Source organism: Phaethon lepturus, unplaced genomic scaffold (genome assembly GCF_000687285.1).
Source record: "Phaethon lepturus isolate BGI_N335 unplaced genomic scaffold, ASM68728v1 scaffold29923, whole genome shotgun sequence".
Taxonomy (NCBI): Eukaryota; Metazoa; Chordata; class Aves; order Phaethontiformes; family Phaethontidae; genus Phaethon; species Phaethon lepturus.
The window spans coordinates 1-14981 of NW_010531637.1; the positions used below are offsets into that span (position 1 = coordinate 1).

A 14981-nucleotide genomic window follows, 5' to 3' on the forward strand; every position below is an offset into this window, starting at 1 on the left:
ACAGTCTATCTTTAAAAGTAAAAGTAAAACTCCAAGCAAATGCCAAGCATGTTCTATTGTTTTATGTAGAAGTGAAATGAGGTACTGTATCTGATTTTATGTTTGCTGCTTCACATCTGGAGAAAAGTTTGCATGTGCAAAACCTTGTGTGGTTTTTTCCACTTTTAGGATATTGATCTAATAAAAGGTGTTTTTTTCTCTCTGCTATTTTAGCTTCTTGTAGCTTTGTTTTCAGCTCTGTAATTTATTGCTTAGCCTTTAGCCTTTTGTTTTCAAAGAATAGACTTATTTTTGTCAAGGTCAGACAAGTGACAATGAAAGGCATACAGGGCACCCGTACCTCAGAGAACAGGTTGGTACCTGGGACAGTCTTGAAATTCTTCCCAGCCAACTTGCTGCTCCTGAAAAGCTGCAAGAGTTGGTAACATCATCATATGTTGAACTTGGTGGAAGGAAGTGTCTTTTGGCAAGCACCAGTGACAACCTTCTGCAAGAAAAAGGGCATGGAAATGGCTCTGTGAAGATGCACGAGACTACAGACAAAATCCTAGATGCACTAAATGGCAACTTTGCTATACCTTTTACTGATAGATTAAATAATCATACTATCCATAAAGTCATACTACATAATAAAATGCACAGCACTGCCACTTTGAGTTGTGTATTGGTTTATTTGTCTTTTGGGCTTGTATTAAGACAACAGAGAGTACATAATTTGTATAATTTTTGGATGTATTAAGAATTTAATTGTCCAAACTGTACTGTCACGTTCTCAACAAGTAATGATAGCCCTAACCCAAAAAAGAAAAGTAAAAGATCCTGAAATTATCCCCATAAAGGATAGTCTGGAAATTCACCAAGACCTAGCTGAATGGGAAGAAACCGAGAAACAATTTCGGGAAGTATTGAAAACTCCTCAAAATGGAGATCTCTGGTTGAAGTTATTTAAGTGAGACTTAATTGAAATATGGAATATTTACTGTAACTCTCAAAGGGGGCAATTGTTACATCTTAGTGGATTACAAGCGACTAAAGGAGGATTGTGAAAGAATGAACAACTGATAAAGGAGCTGGTAAAAGCTTGCACAGCAGCCCTGAAGAATGAACACTGTGATTAAAGCAAGGAACTAAAAAAGAGAAGCATCTGTTGACTCGCTGACTGCTAAAACAAGCTGCCTGAAAGTAACCTCATTATAATGTAATTATAATGATAAAAGTAACTCCCCTCAATATGCTAAAGAGAAAAACAGTACCCCCCCAAGCTATAGGAGCACGCGTAGTGTGTTAAAGCAAATTGCAAAACTTTTAGCCAATCCTGTATTAACAAACATTTGCCTTGCGTGTTGTGGATTGTATAAAAAGCGGCCTCGTACTAGCCTGGCTGTGCCAGCTTTGTGGACTTAACCACCTAGCACCCCACTCTGCGCAGACATGGCATAAAAGCAAATATCTCGACTGTGTTTATCAGCCCTCTGTATACTGGGTGGAAGAACCCATCTTTGGGACAACACTGTTATATCTTGTTTCAAATATAATTATTCCTGCGAATGTCCAGAAGCAGTGATGCAAAGGAAAACGTATAGATTTGGATATTAATGCTGCATGTGTTTTTATAGACTTTTGTGTTCCCACTAATTTACAGAATGGTGCTGGAGGCTTAGAGGGCTTCAAGTGTTCTTTCAAATATTTGTACAAAGTTGAAAACCTGGAGGTAGACTGCATATAAATTTGGTATTACAAACATAGTAGCATGTTCATCTTGAAGACTAATTTTCTTTAGTGCTAGTACTTTAATTTGTCTTCTAAAACCCGATCTGCTTTGAATAAGTGATTCTGAGTACGTTTCTGAAAACTGACTTCTGCCTCGGTATTTTGTGTCTCAGGAGCTAGTTTAAATGGAGACTTCCATATGGAAAATCAATAATATTTCTAGCCAGGTAGCTTACTTTGTTGGTTTTGATAGCTAGTACAATGGGAACAAAGTGAATTATGTCATCTAAAATGACATTTGCTTTAGGATTAGGGACTCTAGCAAGAACTGTAGGTGCATTGGCAATGAGAAGTTGTTTTTCCCAGAGACACTTAAAGCCTGCGTGCATCTATCTATGGTTGGAAGTAAAAAGTAACGTATTCCTCTATTTGCGAGGATATCAAAATATAAAAGCTGTTTTTTAACGACATGTGAGACCCAGCCAGAGCTTTCTGTGCCCACTTGGAATAGGTTTCTCTTAACAGGGAAAACATAAGAATAAAAACCTTTAGAGCTGTTGGGGGGAAAGAAAAGAATAAAAAGAGAGCTGTGATATCCTTTTGCACGTCTGCTAGGGAGCACTTCACTGGGTATGGGGAGACCATTAAAAGCTGCTAGCATGTTTTCAGCTGCTTCCTCTGTTATCATGCAGGTGGTCTTGTCTGTTTTAATGCCAAGGTGAGACATTATAATGACGTTCTTTACTTTTAATAATGTATGATCTCCGGAAGAAAGGAAAAAAGAGACAGTTAAGTTACCTGCTGTTTATCCAAATAAAGAGGAGTCCTACTTGGGCTTTTGCGCTGTGTTTAAATATGAAGTTGATTTAATATAGCTTTACAAGTCCCACTTACATCCACAGAACCTGATCACCTGTGTTCAAGTAATTTGGGACAGTAAAAGGACATGTTAAGAGTTGATAGAGTGCTCTTTTGTCCAGAAACAGACTTTTGCCGTCAGGCAGCAATTTGCACTATGTCAGAAGAGGGGATTAAGCCCTCCTGGCGCATTAACCAGACACAATGGTGTGAGCTGTAGTTATGCAACCCCGCTGATGGACAGTGATGTCCTGGCACACAGGCCTCACAAGAACGCGCTCCCCTCAACCCAAAACGCAGCCAGCACAGTTAGCTCCACGAGGCACCGTTCTGCTAGAGGTGTCTTTTTACAGAAGCCGAGTAGCCCCTGGGCCCGAGAGAGATATGCAGCCTTGTACGGTGGAAACCAGCCTGCGTGGGGGGAAACCTTGGGGCGATGCAGCAGGCCGAAGAAGCTTCCACCCGTTCATGGCAAGCTGCACCTTCAGATAAAGCAATTTGTAAGCAAGTGAAGCACCGATGCACCTTCATGTGGAGGGGGTTTCCTGCTCCCCTCGGCTCTCGAGCCCCCTCCTGCTGTTTGCTGGCGCCCAGGCTTCCCTTTGGCCTGTTATCAGAGCCAACATCTGGGCTGCATCCCATTGGTATTCATGGCGCTTTCAGGCAAACCTCCACCCCAGGGGCAGGTGGGGCCGCCGCTGCCAGACCCCTGCCTGCTCCAGGGATGCCTCCGGCCTCTGGCAGGGCTCACGCAACAGCAGCGTTCCTGAGAAATACGCAGAGACGGCAACCCGGGCTGTGGTTCCGGGTAGGTGACATCCAAAGCTGCGACCCTGGCAACACCCATCTGCAGAGCTGCCACCCGCGCCTCTGGGTCAACTGCTGCACCTGGTTTGGAACAAAGCTGTCTCTGGGTGCCATGGGCAGGTAACGGTCGGAGAGTGGGTAGAAGGGGAGAGAGAGGAATTTTCGCCATGCCTGATCTGCCCTGGGTGTAGGCACCAGCTGTGCGGTGGGTGCAGCACGGTGCTGCGCATAACGCAACGGGAGCTGGCTCACACCTCCTCGTCAGGCCAGTCAGCGGTTCCGGGTGGTACCTCGGCTGAGGTTAATGAGAGTAGCTGTGGGTTTCACCAGCTCCACCTCTCTTTTTCCCAATGAGGTTGTGTGTCTGAGGTGTCAGGCTCGTCACCACCGTCACAAAATCTGCCTGCTGGAGCACGTTGTCTACCCTTCCGCAGGAAGTGGCGCCGACTGCTCGCTCCTCTTGCTCCTTCCTGGTGGGGAAAAAAGGGATCACACTGTATTTCAGGGAATCAGTCATGAAAATATTTTCTTCAGTGATGCCACTGGTATACAAGCTAAAGGATCTGATTATCACATTCAGGTAGCAAACAGGTGGCAAAGGTGAATTTTGTCTCAGCCGGCTGTTTAGGCCCTTCTGGAAGGCTTCCCGCCCTACAGCAGGGGATGGATCGCATGCCTGCCTCTCAGCCACTGCAGTGCAGGGTCCAGGGGCTTCTTTTAAAGTCCGCAAGCGGACTAAGGCCAAGCACTGGAAGAGATGGCAGCACAGGGCCCATTCTCCAGGACCCCCTGTGGGGACGCTGGACCTCACAGGACGCATCAATCCCTCAAATCAGCGTAGCGGTATCCACCAGAACTCATCGCCGTGAGCTCTGAGCACGCCGGGGGTCCTCATCCCCTTGGCATCCTCCAGTAAGCCTGGTGTTTTCTGACGAGCGGAATCAGCAAGGCAGCTCTTTGGCACGCTCCCGGCTGCCCCAGGACGTTCACAAAATAAAATGTTCAACACAAGAAGTTACCAAAGTAGAGAGATTTTTAGTTTGAACTTTTCAAAATAAAAAAGTATACTTGCCATTTCTCCTGTTCTTTGTAAATTCAGCTGCCTGAACTTTGGGAACTAAAGCAGCAATGATAAGAGATTGAGCATACAATCTTCTGCTCCCTATTGCAAGAGAATGGCTTTGAATTACCTCCTCCCTAGCCTAGAAATAAAGAAAGAAGTCACACTAAGAAAATAACTTCAAAGTACCTTTGGACCATGTATCTCCTAACGCATGCATTTAATTGTTTTCTTTCAGTGTCCAGGTCAACAACCAGAGATTAGGTGGGTAAAGAACAGGCTGGAACTACAGCCAATTTTGCAGCTTGCAGAGTGCATCTGGCTTCAGCACATAAGTTTGAAGTGTAAATGTACTTTAAAATAAGCAGGCTTTTAATTTCTGTTGCACTGGGCGTTGATTATTCATCGGAGCATTCTTACAGAAATATTACTTCGAAGACTGAAAAATACTAAACAGAGGGAGTTAGTGAAGATCCGCAGGAAAAAAAAAAAGGGTTTGTACCTTATCTTCTCTTTTTAGAATCATAGAATCGTTTAGGCTAGAGAAGACCTTTAAGATCATCACGTCCACCCATTAAAACCTTTTTGCAGTTTATGAAGACATTCTGAAAGATCTTAAGGAGGGAGTTTACCAGTAATTTTTAAATGTGATTTTGCTCAGCTGTTTTTATAATTTCTGAAGTAAAAGGAATGCCAAGCAAGGCTAGACATTTATGGTCTCATCCACCCTTGTGATTTGGTTAGGGCTAGCTAGAGCAGAAACCATTCTGCTGCAGTCTGCATATAGAGAAAATCACTGAAAAACACAGGTACTAGCACTGCAGCTTCTCCCTTCAGTGAGGGAGAAGTGAAGTTGTCTCAGGGTAGATCATGGTTTATAGGAGTAAACATTTGTTCTGCTTGCTGGCTGCACCTTGCCTGATTGCAACGGTCTCGAGTTGTACACAGGTATCTTGCTAACCTTTACATTGAAGAGCCCCTGTGCTGAATCCCTAACAAGGATCAGATTCCCAGATACACAAGTTAGGAGGGGCTAGAAATAAAGGGTGAAATCCAGTTAAATGCTTGGCAAAATTTCTCCTGGTTTGAAGAGAAACAAAGTTTTCTCAAGAACAGCTGTCAAGTTAATCAGTTTTCATATTGTGCCAAGTACACGCTTCCTAGTACTCCCATGAACAAGTTTGTCAAGAGTTTCAACAAGATCACTGTGAACTTCAAAATATGGGGAAAAAAATTTTTAAAAGGTAGAGTTATGTGTCATTATAGTAAGATATGATAAGAATAAAAAAGGTATAGCTTGATTTTACTTTTTCTGTTCACATCTCCAGGAAATCTTGGAATTTCTAATGTAAAACCTAAATTAAGTTTCCAAGTGTTTAATTACCAAATAATTCTTTACAAGACTGATTTGAGGCAACCATTCTTTTTTTCTTTTGTTTTGTCCCTATTTTGTCCCTATTCCTTCATTTCTTTCTATATTCCTGACATTAATTCCTTGAAAAGGAAATACTGATTATCTAAAAGGGAGTTTCTGCTGTAATTAGGGTCAAGACATATCTTTACCTCTGTGCGCTGTTGTAGTAAAAAACGTTCATTTCAAAAGCTTTGACTCTCAGAGCAATCTTATACCCAGTGCTGCCCATGCCAAGGATCCCCAGAGTAGCTCCGGTAACTTCAACTCCCAGAAAATTGGCTTCACGGTACTCCATACCTGAAGAAATTGCAATGTGATAGCCTGCAAGAAAAACACTCCAGTATGAGAAATTAATGGGGTCCAACACAGAGGAACAAGGCAAAAAAGTCTGGTCATCTTGTGCTACTATAGCACACTTTTAAAGGTTACAAACACACAGTTTTAAATATCAGTGTTTTTTGTCATGTCCTGGGCGACTGCCTGATATATCACCTTTCCTTGCCAGACGTGTGTGACATTCCCATTTATTCTCATCATACTATAAAAAGCCTTTTGATGTCATGTCCCCTAAAAACCCTTTTACTGCTTTACTCTCATAAAAATATTGCCCTGTTCTGCATCAACAATCAAAATAATTATTGCCAGTAACATTGCAGAGTTTGGGAATGTCATGTGGAGAATAACACCAGATATTGATGTTGCTCTTAAGAATAATAACAGGTTTCCTGTTCACCTCTGCCACTCTCCTTGGAAAGAAAAATGTGCCTTCTTTAAAAATCACTGCTTGGTAATTTCTATAATTATCTGTCAAACCTGCAAAATTTTGGAGGTTTCTACAACACAGAAAATACACTCAATATACAGAGAGACAGCACTTATTAGTCTGCTAACAAGGTGACAGGCTGCTAGTATTTCAGTCTTCCAATACTGCCAGCTCTTCTAAAACATAAGCAGAATATTGTGAAAGTATCAAAAAAATACCTCAGGATAAAACTCAGTCATGCCAGAGCACAGCTATCAGAAATGCCACCAGGGACAGTTTATGTAGATGGGAACAAGAAATTAATCTCCCTTTTAAATCTGTCTTCTCCTTGTGAGGTAGAAACAGATGTAAGGGGGAAGACAAGTCTCCTTTGAGTTCCTGTGAATCCTATGGTACAGCTGGCAAATCAAAGGCAGGTAAATTTAATAGGATAAATCTGGAGGAGCTTTTCCTGAAACAGGAGGCGGAGGCATTCTAACCAAGCCAAGGGTAGCTCTACTTGGGGAAATGGCAAGAAAAAATTGTGGAAGAAACCAGAAAGGATGCTACTAGCAGAAACTGGAGTAGGCTAATGCCCCCAATTCTGCACCAATCCATTTTGGTCCTTGAATATATGCCCCATGCCTCTGCCAGCCCCAGCTTTCAGCATACACCCTTATTCTGCTCCATCGCTGCCTCCCACACTCTAATCTCTTCTGCCAGCCTGTGATTGCAGCCATCGTCTGATCTCTGGCACCCCCCACTTTTGGTCAATAGCACTGTAACACTATCACATCAAGAAGCACGTCTCATGTCCGCCAAATGTCATAGTCACTGGAAATGTGCTGCTGAAGAAGGTAATGAAATTTAAAGTCTTCATATGTAGGAAGCGTGCTTCAGTGTGTTGTTCATCTGAAACAGTTAAATTAAGTCTACAGCCATATTTATTCTAAAAACGAAATTCCAGCTTCTAAGACCATTTGGTCCATAAAGTAAAAAGTTGTATTTGAATCAAATGTGATTAGATTCCACGCAAGTATTTTCAGCCCAGGCTGGTGGCCTGTGAAAACTAAACTCATATGATATTATTTACACCTGGTTGAAATAGATGCTATGTATAATGTAATAATTTAGATATATTTATTATATATAAAATGTATGAAAATACCAATTATTCTATTTGCCAACCCAGCATATTTAGATTTTGATTTTCATATATTATGTGAAACTATGTGCACTACAGGTAACTCTAGGAAAAGCCAAACTAGTGGTAGGTAAATCTATGATTTTCAGAAGCCACAAAAGAATTGAGATGTTACCTTCCACCAGTCTTCTAGCAGATGCCAGCAGCAGTGCCATACTAGTATCTGCTGTGCTGATGGAAACAGCACATGAAGCATTAGCCGTCTTCACACCAAAGCTAGCTACAAGTGTCAGATCCAGGTGATCCATCCCTACTCCTGAATTTGCAATCACTTTCAAGTTTGGCAGGCTCTGGAGGAGCTCTTGGTCAATGACTGGTTTGTGCCACCACAAACAGGTCACTTAGACCTTTTTGCTCATATGCTTTCTGTTTTCAATAAATTCCTTCATGGTGATCAGGTCGAAAATTTTCTTCAGAACACCATGCAGTGTCCCATGTAAGCCACCGATTTCCTTTACCAAAAGCCCAGGTCTCTCTCCTCCTCCCATGATTTGCACAAAGAAGAAAGACACAACGTGTCAGAAGACAGACATAATTATTTCCAGACATTTTAAAGAACAATTACTTTCATGTCCTATTTCCTGACATCTATGGCAATGAATCTTATAAACCACATATTTAGATAGGGAGGTGAACAAACCACGACAAGAAAGCAGCTCTTTTAAGTATACTACCAATTATACAGACACACAGAGAGGTATTCACATAAAGTCTGAATAAGTTCAGTCTCTCATGGTCTGTAAGATTTCATATCACTGCCACCAAGCTCATAACACACAATTATTTCTCATTAACCACTTGGTTTCAGACCATCAAGTGGTCTGGTGCAATAAATTTCCTTCCCTACCCTGAAATCACGAGTTACCTTGTCTAAGTAGTTTAGAAAAATGTTGGACCAAATCTAGTTCATGAAAATAAATTGCACAGCTTCATCATGAACTTTGAGTTACCAGGTTAATTTTTAAATGCTTCATTGCAGAGATTTTTGCAGCCAGCCTCCTGTCCTGAAGAGACACCAGTGACTCCTTAACTCCAGTGCCTTCTCCCGAGGCTAATCGTAAGTTAACAAAATAATAGATGCTTGGGCAAGTGTCTTACAATATGGACTTAGGCACCCAAATTAAAATGTGGGCGTTTTTTGCAGGAAGCACTGACCATCTGTTTTATGGTTCCCAGAGGGTCTGTGAATTGACAGTTTTGGGATTTTTTTTAAATAGACTATTTACAGCTACCATTGATTTTCCATGGGAATTTTGGGAAGAGCTATGGGGAGAACTGTTCAATGGCTGAAGATCTTGGAATCCCCTATAGCAAGCAATACTTGCTGTTGTCTTGTTAGTAGTATTTCACTATTTGCATCGAATGTCTAACTCTTGGCCTGTCTACACTTCTTGTGCTAAAACTTCATTTTACCATCACTTCAAGAAGACTGGCTGTATTGCAAAATAATGGAAAGGCTTCCAGATTTTATGGAGGAAAAGCTTCCAGATTTTATGGAGGTGACAAATATTTTACTGAATTTTCTGACTTCGTTGCTTGCTCGTAGGAAAGAGAATGTGAGAAAAAGCTTGGCCCTGGGCTACAAGTTAGGACCTATTGCTAATTTTACTTTAGGCTGTGCCCTCATCCACGTGATTTCAGTGGTAGATCCTACCACTGTTTCATGGCCAGTCAAGAAAAGAGTATCATTTTTGTCTGCATGGAGGAAATAAATCTCTTGGGTTTTACTTTGGTTTTCAAAGGATCCCCTCAGGAAAATCAAAGATGCTATTTCAATGATTGGCTTTGTTTTGCTTTAACATGTAGATGAAGCAGAGCTCTTCTTGCATTAGAAGACCTTAGGCCTACAATCATTTCAAAGGAGTCTGCTTTCTTCAGTGTTTTGATATGAAAATAGAATGTTGCAATATTGGCTGAAAAGTGTTTCAGGATACAGTCAGATTTTTGCAGGGAATTAATGCTCAATTCACTTTTAATATATTTGAGAGTGTTACACAAACTGCTTAGTGTACCTGTTTATCATTACATAGCAGAAAGTACTAGGAACAGAAAACAGGTATTCATTGAAATAATGGACTGAAGATATCAAAGTGCATAACTGCTTAGTTTTAAATCTTCAAACAAATCACTTTTATTAGTTCCACTATTTTTCAGAATTGTAAATAACAGTACAGATCAAGTCTAGTGAGATAATAGCTTTGCAGTATCATGACAAAAGCAGTGCAGGAACAGGTTGCTTTTTTTTTTAGTTTAAAAGTGCTACTGTAAGAAATAGTGCTTTCCTATACACATGAGATTTAGTTGTATCATCTGGCACACATCATTTGGGAAACACTTCACTTGGAATGGGTTGCCCATTGAGAACAGCCAGCATATTTGCTATTGCTTCTTCTGCCATCATACGGACAGCTTGGACTGTTGCGGTTCCAATGTGAGGGGTTATGATGATGTTATTTAATTTTAATAAAGGATGATATCTGTAAGAAAGAGAAAGAGTAGAATGTATTACACAGGGAATTTACTCTGCAGCTATCCCATACTAGTTGTTAAGGTCTGAACCTTGGGAAACAGCAATGGTATGTTGAGATAAAAGGGCCACAGCACAGACCCAGCAGAAAGCTGTGAGAAGCCTGATTAAACATTTCTTCTTCCTCTCTATGGGTCTCGTTGCCTGGCCTGCCAGTTAGGCTGGCAAAGGACTGACAGATGTGGGAAAGGCAAATAGTTTGCCATTTATTTATGATTATGTGAGATAGGCTGAGGTTTTGCCCTTAAACAGTGAGAGACACTTCCCATGGAGATCAAGAGTATGAGCACACTTTGGCACACAGTTTAAAACATTTCAGATTAATAGAATGGAAAACAGGTTTCTTTACCTTGGCAGAGGCTCGGGGTATGTCACGTCCAGGGCAGCAGCCCTAATAACCTTATTCTGGAGAGCTTCTACCAATGCGTCTTGATCAATAACTGCACCTGCATTGAAATGAAATCTTGCTATCATGATGAGTTAATGAACATGTTTTTACCTGTAAGTGGGGAATGGTCTCAAGGGTCTAGTGAGAAAAAGTACAGGATCTTCGTCTTGTTAGAAAATAGAATGTCTCTCTATTAGAAAGTAGAAAAGTAAAAAGAAAGTAGTATTAGTAACCAAACAAAACAGAGATTGTATTTATTAATCTTTAACTAAAGGAGGATTATGGTCCCCTGCATAAAGCTTTTCCTGGGATGTGACCGGATTCAGTCTTTTCCTCATTTTGACACTGACTTCCTGTAGTGTAATAGACAAATTATTTAATCTCGTCAAACTTTCCACTCTTTTATCTCTGCTTTGCTTACTGAAATGATAATCTCTCTCACATGCTTGTTCAGTGCCAACAGATCTGTAATCCCATGTGAGGTTTATTTTCTGCATAGCTGTTCCAAATGAAACTTGTTTTTCCTTGTACCGCATTCATCATTGGTATTGATAAACCTTTCAGTTATTTCCATTAAAAAAAGCTGTCTTTAGGCTAAGGCTAAAGAGAACAGAACATCTGCTAGCATCCCTAAATTCCATAGGACCTTTGAGCACATAGCATGTGATCTAAGTCATTCATCTGTAGACTGCCAGCTACTTTATGACTCAAACAATACAGGGATATCACAGACAGAGGTTGGAGGGGGGAATGTCAATATAATCAGACAAAACACAACCTTAACTGTGGAGCCACAAACAGTGCTTTTAGACCATCCTACCTCGACTGATGTTTATAAGAGTAGCTGTGGGTTTCATCAGGCCCAGTTCCTTTTTCCCAATCAGTTTGTGAGTCTCAGGAGTCAGGTTCACAACCAACATAACAAAGTCAGATTGCTGCAGCAATTCTTCCATCTTCTCACAGTAGTGGGCACCAACTGCCTCTTCCTCCTCCTTTCTTCTGAAGGAAAAATGTACACACTCCCAAAATGACACAACTATTTCTAACTGGCTTTAACAATCAATGAACCCTAGGAGAGACCTGGAACAGCATAAAGACTGAGAAGTTTGAGGTCAAGATAAAGGAAAAGACATTGATAGGTACAGATGGTGGGAGGGAGGCAGGAAGGATGTGGGCTAAAGGGAGCAAGAGGCTAGAGGAATGGTGGGACACTGAAGGAGGGATGTATGTGTGAAAGGAAAGCACACAGGCAATATTAGGTATAGGAGGTTGGGGATGCAGTCAGACTCTACTCTTCTCTCCTGCATCTATGCCAACCCCTGTAGAACTCTCTCCTTGCCTGACATGCGAGTTAGGACTTGGGGTGGAAAAGAAATGAAGGGGAAGTGAAATCTGAAAGAAAAGGAATTTTAAATCTGAGAGAATTAAGACCCTTGTCACTGGTGCCTGCATGATGAGTGATCTGGCTGGGCTGAGGAGAGGGGTGACTGGCTGGGTGGGCCAGGGATGCTGCCAGAAGCCTGAAGAAGAGTCTGTCAGGACAGGGGACGAGGGCATAAGGCCTGGTTTGCTTGGACAACATCTTCAGAAAGGTTACACGGCCCTTGTTCCAATCTGCTAGTAGCTAACCAGGACAGAGAGAGTGCAGGAGGCAAGGGAGAGCTGCTTCCCAAGGGGAGCAGTAGGGAGCCAAAATGAAGGAAGTGGCAGCATGCTGGTGCTCCTCATGTTGCTTACAACTGCCACAAGTGCCAGGAAGACCAGGAACACAGAGCAGAGCTGTGGTTTCCATCACTGCTCCCTGACTAATTACATGCAGAAACCAGACATTTTTACCTCCGGTTCCTGTTATGGTACAGGATCTTCATGTTGAAGGCTCTGGCTCTCTGAGCCACTTTGTACCCAATGCTGCCCATCCCGATGATCCCAAGCGTCGCTCTAGTTACTTCCACTCCCAGCCAGTCAACAGCAAAATACTTCGTGTCTGGAGAAACCGTGATCTGGCAGCCTGAATGTAAATACATGCTAAATGGGTACAAACTGACCATAAATGTAGGTTTGGGGGAAAAGAAAAAAATTCTCACCATCACAGCAGTGGGGCTCTGGAGCGCCCCTTACAAAACATCCTTGCTAATTTTGACCAGTTTATAGAAGGGCCTGAATGGTGCCATTCCCTGCAGCCAGAGCTGGAGCCAGTAACACAGGGGGGCTCCCAGATGGGTACTGTGCTGGGAGGAATGGCTCCTCAGGGAATTAACACTTTTGTGGCTGGAGTGTTTTCTTGGAAGTTCAAAAATAGCTTCTTTGACACCATCCTGCAAGCACTGACTTCACTTTTTTTTTAGCTGGGGTAAATCTCACCATTTCTGAATGGTTTTCTCATCATGATGATTTTCTCATCACTTCTCCTGGACCACAACCCAAAACCCACTGCTTGAGTGGGGGTGAAGGTTGCAAATTCCAGCTCAGCCAGGGATCTCTACGAGCTTTTATGCAAAGATCTTGAGGTCCAGCACGATGCAACAGTGAGAAAACATCACAAAGAAAGCGGTGTTATTTCATGCTCAGGGGTGGAGCAGCGGTAACAGAAACACTACAGAAACAGTCCCTGAAGACAGAAGCAACTTCTTGTGATAGTGTCTTACTGACACCTTCCTTCCCCTGAAAGGCATTGCATAACAAGGGCATGTGGGGAAAGGAACTACCTTTAAGGACACAAACTAATGGTGGTGGTACAGTTTGGAATAACTTTGTCAAAAGGATTATCAGCTATTTCAATAATAACACTGATGCTTTTCTAGAAATACAACCCATTGGTTTGGACAAACACTTCACAGAGGCAGGAAAAAAATAAAGAGTTACACTAATTACTGCTCTAGAGGTGGGGACATGGCCATTAATGCTTTTTACCTTCCTCTAGCTCCTAATACTTGTTCCAAGGGGAAATGGAGAAGTGGTGACATTTGATTTGGATGCATTTTGTACTCATGGCAGTTTTTACAGCTATAAACAACCCACCCAGTGAACAGCCAGAGAATTAAGCCCCAAACATTATTCCAAATAGGATATCACAAATGACTTTAAAGTGCATAATTTAGACAAAGGCCTTACTCTTGTCACCATTGCCTTAGAAAGAAGCAGGACATAGGAAAAGCAGAGGCCTCTGAAAATGGAGTCCTCAGGAATCCTTTTCCCTGTAAAAGCATCCCAAATATTGATTATGGACAGATCATCTGTATCCCAGTAAAAGAGACATATGCCAGAGAAGTAGCCAAGATCCAGGAAAATTTAAAACATTACCTTCCACTAGTCTTCTGGCAGAGGCCAGCATCAAGGCCACTCCCATGTCTGCTGTTGGGTCCGCCACGGCATGTGGGGTGTTGGTCACTTTTACACCAAAGCTAGAAATCATTTTCAAGTCTAAGTGATCGACTCCAACCCCAGAGTTTCCAATTACCTTTAAATTAGGCAGGCTTTCTAGAAGCTCCCGGTCAATAGTTGGCCTGCACTCAAACACGAAAACACATTGGATTTTTTTGCTCATTTCTTTTTTGTTTGCAATAAATTCTTTCATGGTGATAAGGCAAAAGTGTTTCTTCAAAAGTCCTGCAAGGTTTTCTAGCACACCATGAGTTCCTCCTATATCCAGAATCAAAACGCCCGGCAACTCTTCTTCTGCCATGACCTGCAACAGAGGAATAACACCCTTTAAGGGAATAACACCCTTAAAGAAATGATGCTGCAGTCATCATTTAAATTCACATCTGTAAAACAGGAAACTGATAGAACCCAATACTGCTTTAAATGATACAGAATAAATCCACAGTCACTTGTTATTAGTGTGGTACATTAGACAGCTTCCTGATATTTTCACTAAGTGCTGATTTAGACTGTAACACCAAGGAATATTCACTCCCTTAGATCTAAATCCAAGTCCTACAAGGTGTTCTTCTCAAAACAGTTTCATTTTAGTGCTGAGACAATATTGATTTCATACAAATCTGGTAGCTTCCCAACCTTATTCACAAATTCATTTCTATAAGCAGTGGTATGAAACAGAGGCTGCTAGAAAGTTAACTCAAAGTTTCTTGCCTATTTATTATGGTTGGTGAAGCTGCAGGTAGCATAGGGAGGCACTTAAGCTCAGATGGGTCTGACAAACATCTGTCAGGAATGGTTTAGGTCTAACAAATTTGCATGATGAAGAGCCATCCTTGGACAGCTGCTACACTGCTTGCCTTCAGTGTTTTAAACATCCAGATCTGTACCTA

General features: G+C 41.8%; 2 protein-coding genes across 2 annotated transcripts; both read right to left on the reverse strand.

Annotated features, from left to right (window-relative positions):
- Nucleotides 1-3319: 3319 nt before the first annotated feature.
- Nucleotides 3320-8283, reverse strand: LOC104618913 (glyoxylate reductase/hydroxypyruvate reductase-like; the record flags this gene model as incomplete). The annotated part of the gene is given in 5 exon segments (XM_010284631.1): nt 3320-3456; nt 3666-3723; nt 3725-3845; nt 5999-6170; nt 7911-8283. Coding segments are annotated over 5 exon segments (861 nt in total), but the record flags the coding sequence as incomplete, so codon positions are not given.
- Nucleotides 8284-10033: 1750 nt separating this feature from the next.
- LOC104618912 (glyoxylate reductase/hydroxypyruvate reductase-like) lies at nt 10034-14392 on the reverse strand. The gene is made up of 5 exons (XM_010284630.1): nt 14011-14392; nt 12547-12718; nt 11531-11709; nt 10672-10768; nt 10034-10272 (listed from the first exon to the last, which is right to left on the reverse strand). The coding sequence occupies exons 1-5, from the start codon at nt 14390-14392 to the stop codon at nt 10116-10118; spliced, it is 987 nt and encodes a 328-aa protein (XP_010282932.1). The 3' UTR covers nt 10034-10115.
- Nucleotides 14393-14981: the final 589 nt, after the last annotated feature.